Below are 19,350 nucleotides of genomic sequence, written 5' to 3'. Positions count from 1 at the left end.
TATTTAAGTAGCTTCTCAGTTGATATCATGAGGCTGAGTGGAACCTGTTCCAGTCCACCCACTAAGGAAAAATCATTGGTAATACCAGGAATTGAACCCACATCCTCCAATGGCACTCAGATGCACTGATCTTTTAGACACAATAGAGACATTTAAAATATTTAAACAAAACTGTACCCCAATATTTGTAACAGCTCTATTACATGCAAAGGCCTGGGAGACTGTGCCAAACAATGACAGAAATGATGGATCTCAACGTTCAGGGCCAATGAATTCACAAATTAAAGCTAACAGAAACATCTGAAAGAAGAAAATGCATCGAGGGGAAGAGGGAGTGATCTGAGTGTGGCAAGTGCTGCCTCAACACATAACATGCAATGATATGGAGTAAGACAAAATGAAATTTCTCTTTTACTTATCTAGCTACGGTAAACTCTCGAGTACCCTGCCCACTTAATCTGATATATTTAATTAATATCACAATAATACTTCTCTGTGATAAAATGAGGATCAACATATTGTACATACTATACTCTTTCAAAGATTTAGGAAGTTGGCACCAGCTACAATGTCAGTTGGCCTTTCTAATTGTTATGCGTCTCTGGTGCTTCTAGTGCACCTGGAATCACAATTATATGGTACATACAGTATTGTTAACATCAAATAAATTACCGGAACCACTCTTCAACAAATGTTCCTCAGTAGCCCTCTTCCAGTGCTCACAAACAACAATGAACATGCACAGGAGTAGCTCTTTTGGCAAGTCTGTGTTCTTTGTTCCTTCAGTTCCACATCAGATTTCCAAAGTGTGTGCATTATTAAACTACTGTTTTATGTGGTTCTTTGTGTTTTAATCAAACAATATGCAAATGCTTATAGTGACTATGGATCAGAAACTACAAGCTGTAATGTAACTGGATTCTGGGGTAGCAGCCAAAATTACTGTTTTGGACCTAAGGGTAGGAAAAAGTACTGTTAGACACTGGAAGAAAAATTGAGCAGAAATTGAAAAACAGTGTGCTTCCCAAGCTAGTGGACGTGGAATAAAAATAAGAAAGAGAATGTTGAAAGTTACACGAACATTTAAAGAGGAATGGGTCTGTTTGATACTGGGCCAATATTGCAAGAAAAAGTATTGCAATTTCAGTGGCAAATAGAAGGAGAAAATTCAGAATTTACTGTCAATCACAGACAATTGGATTAGTGAAAAAAAAAAAAAGATTAGGTATTCGCCAGATTACCATAAGTGGAGAGGCTTTATCCGCTGACAAAGAGGCTGTGCCATTGTTTAAAGACTATGGTCTGAAGTTAACTGATGATGAAGGAATTTCTGGTGAACAGTTGTATGAGCACAACTGCGATGAGAGTGGTTTAAATTACAAGATGCTCCCTACAAAACACGTGCTTCAAAAATGGTAGCTATGGCATCTCAATACAAGAAACATAAGGAATGAGTTCGCATATTGGCTTGCAGTAATGCAACTGGCAACCGTAAAATTACAATTACATTAATACAGAAATCACAGAAACTAAGAGCTTTCAAGAGCCTGAAAAATCGAGAATCACTGTCCCTTCATTACTCTCATAAAAAAAAAAGCATGGATGAATGCTTCCAAAATGAATTTTTACGAAGTGTAGAGAAATATTTAACTGACAGCAATTTACTGAGGAACGCTCTGCTGCTCTTTGATAATGTGCCTTTGCATCCTGCAACTGACGAACTCACAAAAGGAGAAATCAAAGCTTTTTTTTTAACCATCAACCTCCATCATCTTAATTTGATGATTTCAGCAAATGACAATACTGAAAACTGTGTAACCATTCTCAAGAGGGTTGACTTGCTAGATGTCATAAGGTCATTGGCTTAAGCATGGGACGATATTCTGAACATATCACTTCGAAGGTCTTGCAATATTCTTTTCGACCATGAAGTTGGACATTTTAATTTTGAATCGATGTGTGGAATCATAGTCAAACATGAAAATGATGATATCGTTTCACTATTCACAAATGTAATCGTTTCACTATTCACAAATGTAATCAGGCTGTGAGGATGTCCATGCAGAGGACATTGCAGACTGGATGGTGAATGATGAAGCTGATCAACAAACTGAAGAAATTGTGTGAATGGTGATGCAGGGGATGGGGAGTAATATGAGATGAGTAGGTGAATTTAGATGATGAGAAAAATCTCAGTCTCACCTCTCATTTTGAAGGGTTTAAGATGATTGAGGCAGTGCTGCAGTACATTAATGAGCAGAAGGAAGGAACGTCAGCTGATATCATCTGTTTGTGTAAGTGGAGGGATGTTGCAGTATAGAAGAGGGCTAAAGGATGGATCCAGTCATCTACCAAACACTATCAAATAAATACAAAACACTATCAAATAAATACAAAACACTATCAAATAAATACAAAACACTATCAAATAAATACAAAACACTATCAAATAAATACAAAACACTATCAAATAAATACAAAACACTATCAAATAAATACAAAACACTATCAAATAAACACAAAACACTATCAAATAAACACAAAATACTATCAAATTATCAATCTATCAAACCTGTAAGTTTCATCCTTTTTCTGAGAGCTAGCTTTTCACACATGTAATCATACTTTACAATGCAGACTGCTTTCTGTTTTTTGTAATAATTTTTGTAGGGTGCAGTATTTACATGAACACTTATAATTAGCATGTAACAGAAAATTCAGGATGAAATAATGACAAATTATGAACAGGATAGACTGCTACTCACCATATAGTGGAAATGTCAAGTCACAGACAGGCACAACAAAAAGACTGCTAAACAAGTTAACTTTCGGCCAAAAAACTTTCTTCTAAATTAACACACACACACACACACACACACACACACACACACACACGTACGCACGCACGCACGCCCTATCTCTGGCTGCCGAGGCCAGACTGTGAGCAACTTTGCATGATGGGAGTAGTAGTTTGGGTGGTGGGGGTAAGGAGAAAGCTGGGGGCCACAAAGTGTTGTTTATGGGAGCACACAGGGACGAGGTGGAGAGAGGGTAGGGCAGCCATGTGCAGTGAGGGGGTTAGTTGGAGAGGGGTGGAAGGGAGGGAGGGAGACTGAAGGAAGTATAAAGGCAGGGTGCATTTGTGAAATAGAAGGCAGTGCAGTGGGAAAAGGGAATGGGATACATGGGTAGGGGCAATGACTAACAAAGGTTGAAGCCAGGAGAGTTATGGGAACGTTGGATATATTGCAGGGACAGTTCCCACCTGCGCATTACAGAAAAGCTGTTGTTGGTGGGAAGGATCCAGATGGCATGGGCTGAGAAGCAGTCATTGCAATGAAGAACGACATGTTGGCCAGCATGCTCAGCAAGTGGGTGGTCCAACTGTTTTTTGGCCACAGTTTGTCACTGGCCATTCATGTGGACAGACATTGTTGGTTGCTACGCTCACGTAGAACACAGCACAGTGGTTGCAGCTTAGCTTGTAGATCAGATGACTGGCTTCACAGATATCCTTGCCTTTGATAGGACAGGTGACACTTGAGATCTGACTGAAGTATGTTGTGGTGGGAGGATACATGGGACAGGTCTTGCATCTAGGTCTACAAGGATTTGAGCTATCAGGCAAGGGGTTCAGAGTAGGGGTTGTGTGGGGATAGACAAGGATACTGTGTAGGTTAAATGGGTGGCAGAATACTATTGTGGGAGGGGTGGGAAGGATAGTGGGTAGGAAATTTCTCATTTTATGGCATGATTAGAGGAACTTGAAACCCTGGCAAAGAATGTGATTCAGATGCTCCAGTCCTGGGTGGTACTATGTCACAAGGGGATTGCACCCCTGTGGCCTGATAATAGGACTCTGGGAGGTGGGGGAGAGTGACTGGAGAGGTAAGGCACAGGAAATCTGTTTCTGTACAAGGATGGGAGAGTAATTACGATCTTTGAAGGCCTCAGTGAGACCCTTGGTATATTTCTAGAGGGACTGCTTGTCACTACAGTTGTGATGGCCATGGGCTGGCTAGGCTGTATGGAACACACTTCTTATTATGGAATGGGTGGCAGCTGTAGCAAGTGGATAGTGGCTGGTAGGTTTGATATGGATGGAGATACTGATGTAGCCGTCTTTGAGGTGGAAGTCAACACTGAGGACCAGATGAAGCGAATGAAGGAGAAGGTGTTGAGGTTCTAGAGGAATGTGGATAGTGTGTCCTCACACTCAATCTAGATCACAAAGATGCCATCAGTGAATATGAAACAGGTGATGGGTTTGGGATTCTGGGTGGTTAGGAAGGATTCCTCTAGATGACCCATAAATAGGTTGAGATATGATGGTGCTATGCACATATCCATTTCTCTATCCGGGATTTGTTTACAGGTTATGCCTTCAAAGGCCCCTGCCCCCAACCCCTTGCCTCATGGCTCAATCCCTGTAATACACCTAGATGCAAAACCTGTCCCATATATCATCACACCACCTCTATCTACTCCAGTCAAGTCACAGCATCAACTATCCCACCAAATGCAGGGCTACCTGTGAAAACAGTTACGTGGTCGGCAAAATAAGCTGCAATGAATGTGCTGTGTTCTACGTGGGCAAGACAACCAACAAGCTGGCTGTCTGCATGAATGACTACTGATAAACAGTGGCCGAGAAACAGCTACACCACCCACTTGCTGTGCACACTGACCGACATGTTGTTCCTCATTTCAATGGCTGCTTCTCAGCCTATGCCATCTGGAACCTTTCTACCACCAGCTTCTCTGATCTGCGTAGGTGGGAACTCTCCCTGCAATACATCCTATATTCACATAACCCTTCTGGCCTCAACCTTCATTAGTTGTTGCCCTTACCCGCCTATCCCATTCCCTATTCCCATTCCAGCACTACACAGCCTTCTATTTCACCAACTCAACCAGTCTTTTTACTTCTCTCCTCCTCCCCTGCCCTCCACCTAGCTTTCCAACTGCACCTAGCTGCTCTATCCTCTCTCCACCTCATCGCTGTATCAGCCAGAGACTGGTCATGTGTGTGAGAGTTGCATTTGCATGAGTGAGACTGTGTGTGTGTGTGGGGGGGGGGGGGGGGGGGGGGGGGGGGAGGGACTGTTTTGCCTAACCCAGAAGGCTTTTTGGCTGAAAGCTTGCTTGTTTAACAGTCTCTTTGTTGTTTTGGTCTCTGACTCAACATTTCCACTATACAGTGAGTAGCAATCTATCCTTTTCATAATATTGTCATTATTATTAGAATACATTATGTAAGGAGTCAGAAAATGTTAATAAAATTGAGTTTTTGTATAAAAGAGGATGTTTTGAATGGTACAGCTGTAGTTGGAAGAGAAAATTTACAGAACTCCAGCCTATCTGGCTCCTTTGTTATCCAGCTTGATCTCTTGCCACAGTAGACTAGATAGTCGAGAGTCTACTATACTTGACAAAACAGTTCACAAATGGAATAAAATACTGACTGACAGGACAGTTCACCACAGAGTGGTGAGAAGTCGACAGGTACAACAAAGTAAAATAATTACTGTTGTGCAGTCAAATATTTGATCAATTTTAGAAGAGGGAACTAAAATTTGAAATTTCAACAGTAACCACATATTTTTGTGTGACCTTCTGTATTATAACTTCATCTATTGGGAAAGTGGTGGTCTGTCCCTTCCAGTGCTTGAGGATACAGTCTTGTGTCATGCCTCTTTGACTAATTGATTGTGTTCTTCTAGGTGTTCTGCTGAGTTGCTGGTGTTTTCTTTTACATGTGGGGAAATGCGAATATCACATTCACAACTCCACTGATTGAAAGGACAGTTCACCACAAAGTTATGAGAGGCCACCACTTACAATACAGTAAAGTGATTATTGTTGTGCTGTCAAATGTCTGTTCCAGTTTAGAAAAGGGAACTAATTAAGAAAATTACACATTCTCTCAAAAATAAAAGCTCATACGGCTTTGATGGTGTTTCTGATAGAGTACCATACTAAAGATTTGTTCCATATAATAAGCCTGGTCTTCAGATGTGTAATGTATCACTGACTCAAGACGTTTCTCCAGAGAGATTGAAATATGTTGGTGTCAAACCCCTCTTTAGGAAAGGTGATAAGAGAGATGTTAATAACTACTGGGTGTCAAACCCCCCTTTAGGAAAGGTGATAAGAGAGATGTTAATAACTACTGACCTGTTTCTCACTGCTGACGCCATTTTTCGAAATTTTTGAGGTGTACACGAAATAGTATCTAACCTTAGCAACAATCATATCCTCAGCAAATCAAAGTTTGGATTCCACAAGAGTTGCTCTACTGAGAATGCCATTTGTATGTTCACTCACCAAATGTTACAAGCACAAACAGTGAAAGAGTGCCAGTTGGTATTTTGTGCGACCTGCCTAAAACACTTGACTCTGTGTATCACTGTATTCTCCTACATAAATGGAAGTGTTAAGGGATCGATGCTAGAAACACCCAATGCATGATGCCATATCTAACCAAAAGAACACAGAAAGCCATACTTAGTAATTCAACCAATATTGTCTAGCAACATAATTCTGAGTGGGGAGGAATCTCTAGTACTGCAGTCGATTCAAGCATTCATAAAGAAGCAGAAGAAATTGTAAACAATGTTCTTAAAAGTACCATTGCCTGGTTTTCTGCGAATGGTCTCACCCTGTTTTAAAAAGACACACATTAAGTTCTGGAGACCTAGGTGTACCACACCAATGATAGGTGTAAACATAGTGAGGAAATAATAAATAGGGTGGAAACTTCAAAATTCTTAGGTATCTATATTAATGAGAATTTCACCTGGAAAACGCACATATCAGAACTTCTAAAACTGGTTAGTCCAGCCACATTTGCATGTAAAATCACTGCAAATCTTGGAGAAAGACAAATCACTAAGTTGACATCTTTAACATATTTTAATACAATAATGTAATATGGAATAATGTTCTGAGGTAACTCATCTTTAAGAAAGGAAGTCTTTGTTGCTGAAAAATGTGCTGTAAGAATAATACGTGGTGCTCACCCACAATCATCTTGTGGACATTTGTTTAAGAAATTGGGCATTACGACTACTGCTTCACAGGATATTCATTTCCTCATTAAGTTTGTTGCTTTAATCCACTGCAGTTCAAAAGGAATAACAATGCATATAATTACAATAGCAGAAGGAAAAATGACATTTATTACTCCACATTAAGGTTCTCTTTGCACAAAAAGGGGTGTACAATGCTGTAACAAAAATTTTTATCACTTACCCAGAGATATAAAATTTCTGACAGACAGCAAAATAAATTTGGAAACTAAACCGAATAAGTTTCTCACTGACAATGCCTTACATTCTGTAGAAGAATTTACATTACAGTAACGTGTAAAAGTTGGTGGGTAGGAATTACTAACTCACATCCATATATTTAAAACAAAACTTATAAATATTCAGCATGTTGCCATATTTACAGATTCCCTGTGATGAGAATGTACAATGATCTATTTAACATGAAAGATATTAATGAACTAACTAACTGACTGACTAACTTTGCACACTGCCTCAGTCAATTGCAGCCCTGGGATATGAATATTATGGTTAGTCTTGATGTGATCTCCCTCTTTATGAGAGTCCCACTTTCTGATTCCTTGGAAATAATCACGGAAGAATTACAACACCTATGGATAGCATTCTGATCAAATTGGTACTTAGATTGTCAAATTGAATGGGCGGCGGTGTCAAAATCGAAAATGCCTGGAAAGAGGCTGAGATTGAGACAGAGGAAGAGAAGCAAAAAATGATTTATCTACTTTATATCAGACCAATCAACTGGAAAGATTGGTAGACTAGTATGGAAACTTAGCACCTAATGTATTTTGCTCCCTTCAAGTAAGATAAAAAGTCTTCTCTGAAATGCTAAAGATGATCTATGCTACTAACAGCTGGGTGTGTACTATGTTACATGTGGATCTGTCATGTTGTACATGGGGCAGACTATCAGAACAGTCGAAAGAAGAAGGAATATTAAAGTTTAATGTCCGGATGACATCAACGCCATTAGAGACAGAGCTCAAGCTTGAATCGTTTCAAGGATAGAGAAGGAAATTGGCTGTGCCATTTCAAAGGAACTATCCTGGTATCTGCCTGGAGCAATTTAGGGAAATCGTAGAATTGTAGAGAAACTAAATCAGGATCACTGGACACAGATTTGAACCGTCACCCTTCCAAATTCGAGTCCAGTGCTAATCACTGTGCCACCTCGCTCGCTCAGAACAGTTGAGGAGAGATGCAAGAAAAATCAGCAACACACCCGACTGAGTCAACCAATCAGCTGCTGCCAAGCACTGTCTTGAATATAATTATGAAATGAAATACAATAAGACCAATATTGTGGTACAAACACCAAGTTTCTGAGACACCACAATTAAGGAGTCTATCAACATAAATACATCAGAAAACTTAATAAACTGGAATAGGAGTCTAAATTTAAATGAGGCTTAATGTTTGGCACCTGATTTATTATAGTTTTGCCAGCTATCACATCTACCAGAACTGAAAAATGCTGAGAGAACTTGTGTTTCATGGAGTATCAATGCAGCTCCTGAAACACGAAAGAGCATCACAGTGTGCAGTGGGCATCAAGAACTAAACTCAATGAAAATAATGTATGAAAATATAATGTAATTGGGGAGATAAAAAATCTACGCACCAAGTGGCAGCAGGAGAACACACACATAAAGGTATTAAAGCTTGCAAGCTTTCATAGCCAGTGGCTCCATTTTCTGACAGAGGGGTTGAAGGGAGAGGAAGAGGTGTGAAGAAAAAGGACTGGTGTGGTTTAGGAAAAGGGGTAGAGTTTGGAAAAGTTGTCCAGAAACCTGGGTCAGGGGAAGACTTTCTGCAAGGGATGGGAAGGAAAGAATGATTGTTGGGGACTGCATTGGACGAGATTTGTAAACCTGAGAGCTTAAAGGTGGAAGAGAGAGTAACATGCCAGACAGAGATTACTGCCAAAACATCATGCACAAGTTAATAAGAGTGCAAAGCTAATTGCATTGTATATGATAGAGATGGAAGTGGGGGAAAAAGAGAGAGAGAGAGAGAGAAAAGAAACAAATAGTTATTGTGGACATGTTTTGGCAGTAATACCTGACTTAAGTGTTCCCCAAACATCCACCTTCCTCTTATGTTTTCAAATCTGTCCAGTGTGGTCCCCAACAGTCAGGCTTCCTCCTGATCCCGTGTGGTATCCTGTGACCTGGAATTCTGGTTGACTTTTCCGAACTCTACCCTTTTTCCTAAACCTCATAAGTCCTTTTCCTTCACCCCTCTTCCCTCCCTTCAATCCTTCTGCTAGAAGAAGGAGTCACTGGGTTTGAGAGCTTGCAAACTGTAATAGTTTCATTTGTGTGTTCTCTTGCCACCATTTGTTGAGTAAAGGTTTAATCTATCCAATTACATTATATCTAAAAACAAAGATGATGTGACTTACCAAACGAAAGCACTGGCAGGTCAATAGACACACAAACAAACACAAACATATACAAAATTCTAGCTTTCGCAACCAACGGTTGCTTCATCAGGAAAGTGGGAAGGAGAGGGAAAGACGAAAGGATGTGGGTTTTAAGGGAGAGGGTAAGGAGTCATTCCAATCCCGGGAGCGGAAAGACTTACCTTAGGGGAAAAAAGGACAGGTATACACTCGCATACACACACATATCCATCCGCACATACACAGACACAAGCAGACATTTGTAAAGGCAAAGAGTTTGGGCAGAGATGTCAGTCGAGGCGGAAGTACATAGGCAAAGATGTTGTTGAATGAATGGTGAGGTATGAGCGGCGGCAACTTGAAATTAGCGGAGGTTGAGGCCTGGCGGGTAACGAGAAGATAGGATATACTGAAGGGCAAGTTCCCATCTCCGGAGTTCTGACAGGTTGGTGTTAGTGGGAAGTATCCAGATAACCTGGACGGTGTAACACTGTGCCAAGATGTGCTCGCCGTGCACCAAGGCATGTTTAGCCACAGGGTGATCCTCATTACCAACAAACACTGTCTGCCTGTGTCCATTCATGCGAATGGACAGTTTGTTGCTGGTTATTCCCACATAGAAAGCTTCACAGTGTAGGCAGGTCAGTTGGTAAATTACGTGGGTGCTTTCACACGTGGCTCTGCCTTTGATCGTGTACACCTTCCGGGTTACAGGACTGGAGTAGGTGGTGGTGGGAGGGTGCATGGGACAGGTTTTACACCAGGGGTGGTTACAACGGTAGGAGCCAGAGGGTAGGGAAGGTGGTTTGGGGATTTCATAGGGATGAACTAACAGGTTATGAAGGTTAGGTGGACGGCGGAAAGACACTCTTGGTGGAGTGGGGAGGATTTCATGAAGGATTTGAGGAAGTCGTATCCCTGCTGGAGAGCCACATTCAGAATCTGATCCAGTCCCAGAAAGTATCCTGTCACAAGTGGGGCGCTCTTTGGGTTCTTCTGTGGGAGGTTCTGGGTTTGAGGGGATGAGGAAGTTGCTCTGGTTATTTGCTTCTGTACCATGTCGGGAGGGTAGTTGCGGGATGCGAAAGCTGTTTTCAAGTTGTTGGTGTAATGGTTCAGGACTTCCGGACTGGAGCAGATTCGTTTGCCATAAAGACCTAGGCTGTAGGGAAGGGACCGTTTGATGTGGAATGGGTGGCAGCTGTCATAATGGAGGTACTGTTGTTTGTTGGTGGGTTTGATGTGGACGGACGTGTGAAGCTGGCCATTGGACAGTTGGAGGTCAACGTCAAGGAAAGTGGCATGGGATTTGGAGTAGGACCAGGTGAATCTGATGGAACCAAAGGAGTTGAGGTTGGAGAGGAAATTCTGGAGGTCTTCTTCACTGTGGGTCCAGATCATGAAGATGTCATCAATAAATCTGTACCAAACTTTGGATTGGCAGGCTTGGGTAACCAAGAAGGCTTCCTCTAAGCGACCCATAAATAGGTTGGCGTACGAGGGGGCCATCCTGGTACCCATGGCTGTTCCCTTTAGTTGTTGGTATGTCTGGCCTTCGAAAGTGAAGGAGTTGTGGGTCTGGATGAAGCTGGCTAAGGTAATGAGGAAAGAGGTTTTAGGTAGGGTGGCAGGTGATCGGTGTGAAAGGAAGTGCTCCATCGCAGTGAGGCCCTGGACGTGCGGAATATTTGTGTATAGGGAAGTGGCATCAATGGTTACAAGGACGGTTTCTGGGGGTAACAGATTGGGTAAGGATTCCAGGCATTCGAGAAAGTGGTTGGTGTCTTTGATGAAGGATGGGAGACTGCATGTAATGGGTTGAAGGTTACCCACGAGGTTACCCTCTCCCCTTAAAACCCACATCCTTTCATCTTTCCCTCTCCTGTCCTCTTTCCTGATGAAGCAACCGTTGGTTGCGAAAGCTAGAATTTTGTGTGTATGTTTGTGTTTGTTTGTGTGTCTATCGACCTGCCAGTGCTTTCGTTTGGTAAGTCACATCATCTTTGTTTTTATATATATTTTTCCCATGTGGAATGTTTCCCTCTATTATATTCAACCATTAATTTGAACTCAATAATTACATTATTTTTTCAAGAATGAAACTCAGCTATAAATAGCAGTGTGAAACCAACAACAGTTCACAGTCTGGTTGGAGTCCAGACAGTGATTACACCCAACAGCATAACTCACAGCACATGATGGGGTGGCTGAGTTGGTCATTGAAATATTGTGCAATGAAACAACTTAGCAGAACATCTAGAAGTATACAATTAATCAATCATGTCAAGAAAACCTTAGATATCACTTGACTAATTAACTTTGTACAATATTTCAAGAGTTAATCTAATTAAAGTTGGAATGTAGACCATTATTCTCAGAGAACTTAACGGACATGACTATTTCAGTTCTTAAAATATTGTACATATTGACACATTAAGTGTTCACCTTGAATTTGGATATATGTGTTCAAACAATCCAACTGGGAAAAATCTTAAAAACTACATCTCATTTGTTACCCCATGGGACTGATTTATAGTGCGATCCAAGACGTGTGCCAAATTTAAAAACTATGTTAATGACTATCAGCCAAGTGGAGCAATGTAAAATCTAAACCATCGTGGTGGTTTCTCCACACCTATCTAACAGAGGGTGTTGAAAACCTCACAACTCCTTATTTATTTATTTTTTCCAGAAGAGTCCCCCCACCCCACTGTGAGCCCTTATCTTAGTCCATTTTGCCAAGCCAGAAGAGTGTTAGATTTTAACAACCAAGCAAGACCATTTAAAGCTTCTTAAAAAAATTTAAATACTGGGGTCTATATGAAGTTAACCACTACTTGCTGAACAGAACATGCATATACAGTACACAGACACAATAAATTACTTGCTGAGCTTTTAGATCAAATTCTTCTTTAGAGGGTTAAAACTAGAGTTCATAATATCAATTTTAGTTTTAAATGATGTAGCCCAGTGCACAAAAGGAACTGATTCAAATTGACACTGGCCATGGAAGCAGAAGCCTTTGCACTTTTATCAGAAGTAGAAGCTTCTTGGAGTCTCTCCTTGTAGCCTCATACCCTATTCTCTCCATAGATGTCAACAGCTCTATTTTTTTTATGTCAGCTGCTCAACTTTTCCCCTATTCGGGGAATAGTGATATTTATAGTCCATGGTTTACTATAGCACCATTTTTAATTTCTTTTACTCCTCAATTCTGAGCTACTGAATGGTTCCAATATTCAAGGTAAAAGCGTGCATAATATTTCCTCTCTGATTGGGGATTTTCAGGGACACTGGATAAACATGAGAGCAGGAGAACTGATGGCTGAAAGGGCAAAAAAGAGTAACCCTCCCACCCCCAAAAAGGAAACATTGTCTGTCTGTTTCCTCGTTATCATATTCTCATTATAGTCTTCATCTGTCAGAAATCTGCAGACTTCATAATATGCCAGCCAACCTTGGCAACCGTACAAACTTGTTGCAAATTAGCAGCTGTGTGAATCAAACAATGTATTGCCAGTGACAGGCATCTGTATGGTAATGGCTGCTTCTTCATGATGTTATTTGGATGGCGGCTACAGTCAACATACTGAGACAACAGTATACATTTAGTCAGAGGCCATGGAAAAGACATCTTATTTGCACTTACAGAAGTAAATAATAGGGATGGAACAACAGATGTTGTCATGGTGCATACATGGATAGAAACAGAATTAAACAGGAAATGAAAAAGAGTGGATCTCCGAATTCAGAAAATACAGCCCCTTAAAATGCCAAAACACAGACCGAAAGACAGAAACTCACAGCACAGATTACTAACAGATATATTTCAGAGAATAGGAAAAAAAATTAAAAATGGCGTTTCTCATTAACTAGAATAAGTTGAAATTTACTTACTTGTAGACATTCCACAGACAAACAGGAAAATTTGAAACAAGAGCAGAAATGTAGAATGTCAGTTCAAAAGTCTGACCTGCTGAGATGTTATAAGGGAGATTGAAGTTCCATAGCTCATGGCCAAATATAGAAGTTATCATAAATATTACAATAGCTACCTGAAAGAAAAAGAAAAACAAAACTCTTTAATTTGAAACTGTAATAGTAGAGCAATATTTGTGTTGTTATGTTGGCAACATGCAATTTTCACGTTTCTAGAAATGAGGTCTTACACTACTAAAATGTGAATGCAAAAACATATTTCATATCTATTACATAGCACTTACAACTCAAAAATATTAAAACTGGAATACAGTTCACTATATTCAGCATTAAAAATAAACAAGGCAACTGCTTTTGTAAGCAAATGTTGTAAGGTCTCTACTAATATACTGACGACAGATCCAGTCATCATCTTCAGGTGCTGTGAGTTGCAATGTTGAGAGTATTAACTGTGTACATAGTATGGTTCGAGTCCAGGCAGCGAGTACACATAATAGCACAACATGTAGCACCTACAGAAGACAACTGGGGTGGTCAACAAAACATTGTGCAAAAATGGAAACAAGAACTCAGCTGCACACCTGAAAGTACAACATTAATCAGTCACGCCGAGAAAACCAGAGGGAACACTAATTCACAAATCGTTGGAGCACAACTTAGATACCACATAATTTTTCTAGAATTATCCCTTCTTTGGCACAAAATGAAATAATTGTATGGCACTGCTGGCCAAGAAACCTCATCTGGTGAAAGTCTTTCTATTCGGCATCACTTTGGTGACTTGCATATCTTTATGATGAAGATGAGACGAAAGAATTAGGATAACATAAGCCTCCAGTCCCCTTGCAAAGAAAATCTCCGACCCAGCTGAGAATCTAACCTGGAACCACAATCTGCAGGCAGTGACACTAACCACTAGACTGTGAGTTGTGGACTTCTTTTGCACAGACGAGTCAACACTCTCAACATCCTATCTCACAGCTACCACTACCTCATTGCTGAAAACAACTGTTTTCTTTGCATAAGTAAAGGCAGCCTCATCAATGTTTCACTTTTAATTGGTTCTAGTATTGTGATTGTAGAATGTGGTATGCAGATGGACTAGTATCATCTCAGCACTCATACATTCCATCACAAAGCATAAAATATGAGAGTAATTCAAAAAATTTGTCCATAAAATTATCCTAACTTATTACAACAATACAAAATTTACAACAAAATCTTTTTCAAAATAGTCAACATTCTATTCACTGCACTGGCTTCATCATTGTACAAGCTTTCAAATACCCCCAGAAAAAAGTTTCTCGACTGAGCAATATGCCACATATGCATCATTTCCTTCATCTTTTTACCGGAGATGAATTGCAGACCTGTTAAACCATCTTTAAGTGGACCAGTGAAACGAAAATCTGATTAGGCAAGTTCATGATACTACAACACCTCAAAAAGTGTACTCCTTAGGGTCTGAACAGTATGGGCAGCTATATGTGGATGCACATTGTCACAGGGGAAAATAATAAATAAATTGCAGTTTGACAATAAATCTTTGAAAGTGTTTTCAACTGAAAGCTTCAATTCATAGCAAATCGTTTTACAATAACAATGGCTGTTTACTATTGACCCTTTTTCTATGTAATGCTGCAGAATTGGACATTGTCTCCCAAAATATTGTGAGCATCACTTTCCTGGCAGAGATTGAATCTCCAATTTCTTTTTGGCTAGAGGTTTGGGTTGTTCCCATTCCACACACTGGTGTTTTCTCAACTGCTCAAAGTGATATACCCATGTTTTATCTTCACTGAATATCCTCTGTTCCTGTAACCCCCCTGGCCTCAACCTTCCTTAGTCCCTGTCCTTCACCAACCTATCCCCTTTCCAACTCCCAATCCAGCACTACACAGCCTTCTACTCCAACAGTGCACCCACTAGTCTTTCGCACTCCTCTACTTCTCTCCTCCCCCTCCACCCCCCCCCCCCCTCCAAACCTCCCGAAACTCCCACAAGCATCACTACAACTCACCCCACCACTACCCTCCTATCCCTCCCCCTCCCTGTCCAAGCCGCCGCCTCCTCCTCAGCCCCACCACCCACAGAGTGCTTTCCCATCAGGTGCAGTTGCCGTACACAGCCCAGCCTCAGCTGCCAGAGACAGTGGTTATGGTGTGTGTGTGTGTGTGTGTGTGTGTGTGTGTGTGTGTGTGTGTTCTACTTTGAAAGAAGGTCTTGTGGCTGAAAGCTCAGATGTACAGCAGTCTTTTCTCTTGTGCCTGTCTGTAACTCAGTGACTCCTCTACATGGTGAGTAGCACTCTATCCTTCCCATAATACTATCATTATTACATCCCACGTTTCCCATTGTTTGAAGAAATGGATATCAGCTTTAAAACAGTTATGGTGTACTATCAATTAGGGCAGTAATCCAGAACTGGTGACGCAATAAAACAGAAGAAAGGATGGACAAGGAAGTTTATTATTTTCATTATTTTGGTCAAGGTTTCAAATAAACATAATTTAGTGCAACTGTGGGCTGTTTTTTATTTGAGATGACAAGGAAGTTATTTTTAGGAACTTTTGGCTCATGCAGAGTGAATGCCTTAGGACTAGATAGTTACTCTTTTAATCAAAATAAATATTTGTTTCACTCAAACAAATTCATCTACAAGTCATCTTTATACTTTTGACAAACTTAATTGCAAACTGTTCGTTTCTTGTTGATTACATAAGTCCATGACAAGCTTGTTTCGGCATATGTGTCTTTATCAAGTGTTCCTGTTTGGTTTTGTTTTGCTTTACAGCACAAAAAACAACTAGGGTCATATGCACGCAAGTCAAAAATATAGAGCACAAAGACAGAGAGGAGTTAAAAAACGACTATATGTCAGTCCCAAGTGACATAAGAGCAGACAGCTAAAAACAGGGACACGGAGAAAGTGCTAAAAAACACACCATACGGAAAAGGAGGTCCAAAAGTAAAAATTAAATTGCCTTCGGCATATTTCTTTGGCAGATAAAAAGCAAAACGCGATCAACAGCCTGCGCGTCATTTGCTAAAACGGCTGATAACACTCACAGCAAACCCAAGTGGGAACATAAACAGTTAAAAAATGGGCGTTCCATCAAGAAGTGGTGGACGGTTAAAACTTGGGTGCAATGTGTACCAAATGGTGGGGCAGTGCCACTTATTAAATGATGATGGCTAAAAAGGCAGTGCCCAATATGCAGTCTAGTTAAAATGACCTCCCGGCAGGAAGGCCAAGAGGAGGTCATCCAAGCCGCTGGGAGAGGCTTAATAAGCTGGAGCTTATTCCCGTGAAAGGAGGACCATTGTTGATGCCAAAGGGACACCACCACCTGACATGCAGCAACACAGAGATCATCAGAGGGAATATAGGAACTAGCGGGCTGAGGTACTGTAGTACTTCAAGAATTTCGGGGTAAATTCTAGAAACACTTGGCTCTCCACCACTCTGAACAACTGATATTTTAATGATGAGGGTGAGAGAACCTTTTTACTGTGCCACACATATCTGTGTGTGCAGGAGGGACAGCTGCCACGAGAAGCCAGGAGCTGCGTCAGACAAGCTGCCCCGACAACTGGTTACCAGCAGCGCCTTGGAATTTATATCAAAAAGTTAAAGAGTGTTTGTATAATGTTCCATGGTTTGTGGTGTCATGAGGATTGTTACAGAGACAGATGGAGCGTGTCTTGTATAGAGAGATTCTTACTTCACATCTTGGCTCTGCATGAGGCAGCACGTATGTAATTGTATGGGTGTTTTGTTGATTCTGACATTTATCTTGAAACCAGTTGGCTTGCTGGAGCTTGTGCAGAATAATTGTTGCTTTGGGGATGAGAGCTGAAAATATATTATTGTTGAACTGAAAAGATTCTACGAGTACATGATTTAATTCAAGAATAGAAAGTTGGTTAATATTATTCCATTTAACCTGATACAGTCTTCGGAGAAGAATTAAAGGGTGAGAGCGACGTAGCTGATGGCCCAAAGAATAGGATTGGCTGCACGCACAATGTACGAGTCAACTGGAAGAGACATGTGAGTTGTGCAACCCAACACAGCACTGTCTCTTGTCGTCCAAGAAATTAGGAACCGAATGAAGGCCAAGGTTAACAAGAGCCGCTTCATGAAGCCAAGGTCGTGAAGGGCTCACACCCATCAGGAAAGTTGCAGGTAGTGTGAAGTTAAGCCACCGTAGCAAGTGCCAAAAGCGAACACCAGGAGGTAACAGAGAAGAGGGACGTGCCCCATACTGGCGATCGAAGGAACCGCCGAAGAAGAAGGCACAGAATGGGTGGCCACGCATGGCAGACAAACGGCATGCATACCTGCTAAGGAGAAAGTCACAGCAGTAGAGGGTTTCCTATCGAGCATGAGCCCCACAAATTTCGTAGTTTCAACAAATGGAAGGGCAACAGGCCCAAAATGTATAGATGGTGGGAGAAACCAACTGCATCACCAGAAATTCATACAGATGGTTTTGTCAGTGGAAAAGCGAAAGCCATTGTCGATGCTGCAGGAGTAAAGATGATCAAGACATCGCTGAAGATGCTGCTCAATGAAATAAGTCCATGGAGAACAGCAATAGATGGCAAAATCATCACAAAAACGGGAGTCAGAGATGCCATCAGAAGACAGGCCATTATAGGGTTAATGGCGATAGCAAAGAGGACGATGATCAGGACGAAATCTTGAGGCATACATGTGAATGTAGGCTTTCCCGTTGTATACTGCTGATGAAATCTTCTTGGGCTTCCATTCGGGTAGCTGTGTCGAAAATCCGCGACGTTTCAATGAGTGTCATTCTCATCTCTTCTGGCGAAGATCTTCTTGGGCTTCCATTCAGGTAGCTGCATCAAAAATCCGCGATGTTTCAAAGAGCGTCATTCTCATCATCTTCGCCAGAAGAGGTGAGAATGACACTCATTGAAACGTTGCGGATTTTCGATGCAGCTACTTGGATGGAAGCCCGAGAAGATTTCATCACCTGAGGCACACAGTTTTTCTGGATAAAGGTGTCCGACAAGGCAGAACCCACACGCACCTTGAAAACTCAATCTTTTAAAAATTACTGAAGGAAACAGGGCAGGCGGCCACAGAAGCGCCACGTATAAAGAGCACGGAGGATACCAGTTCTGCAGAAGGTGTTGTAGGACTTCTCCAAATCGGAAAACACAGTCACAGTCTGGGATTTCTGCTGAAAACCATTCATGACACAGGTGGACAAAGTGATGAGATGGTCAACTGCAGAACACTTTGCTCAAAATCCACACTATGCATTCATCAGTAAATTGCGAGACTGGAGCCACCATACCAGCCGAGCGTGAATCATACGTTCCATCACCTTGCAAACGCAGGTGGTGAGAGAGATGGGGCAGTAGCCAGAAGGAAGGTTTCTGTCCTTACCGGGCTTAAGTATGGGTATGATGGTGGCTTCACGCCAACGTCCAGGAAATGTACTCTCTGCCCAGATGTGGTTGTACGTGTTAAACAGAAAGTGCTTGCTCGCAAGAGAAATGTGCTGCAACATCTGAATTTGGACAGCGTCTGGCCCTGGGGCGGAGGATTGGGATGAAGTGAGAGCATGATCAATAGTGTTCTCTTGCACAATACAAAAGTTTCCTGTTGACATTACATTCATATATCACCTGATTCTATATGTATGTAATAGAATATGAGATTTCATCTTGTATTATACTTCCATCTAGATGGAATGACGTCTATGAACCATCTTCAAATGTAAGATCTTTTATGTACTTTGTTGTTAACATAGGTCACCAATTTACTTTCTGTACATAATAGTGAAATTTCATGTTTTTTTTTTGACAGCCATAAAATGACAGATAGTTCCAATGATGATTTATGTTCACAAATAAATTATGCAAGCTGTGGGCGCAGCAGAGAAGAATTTATTCATCTAC

At 41.1% G+C, this 19,350-nt stretch overlaps 1 protein-coding gene across 1 annotated transcript in view; it reads right to left on the bottom strand.

The window, feature by feature from the left end:
• Positions 1 to 19,350, bottom strand: part of LOC124619902 (ethanolaminephosphotransferase 1-like) — an 86,628-nt gene that overhangs the window by 27,773 nt on the left and 39,505 nt on the right. The window contains exon 5 of the mRNA XM_047146536.1: positions 13,372 to 13,529. Coding sequence (XP_047002492.1) covers positions 13,372 to 13,529 — 158 coding nt within the window. The remainder of the gene's footprint in view (positions 1 to 13,371; positions 13,530 to 19,350) is intronic.

The sequence above is a fragment of the Schistocerca americana genome, chromosome 6, assembly GCF_021461395.2.
Source record: "Schistocerca americana isolate TAMUIC-IGC-003095 chromosome 6, iqSchAmer2.1, whole genome shotgun sequence".
NCBI classification, from domain to species: Eukaryota; Metazoa; Arthropoda; class Insecta; order Orthoptera; family Acrididae; genus Schistocerca; species Schistocerca americana.
This window is presented reverse-complemented; position numbering and strand designations above follow the sequence as displayed.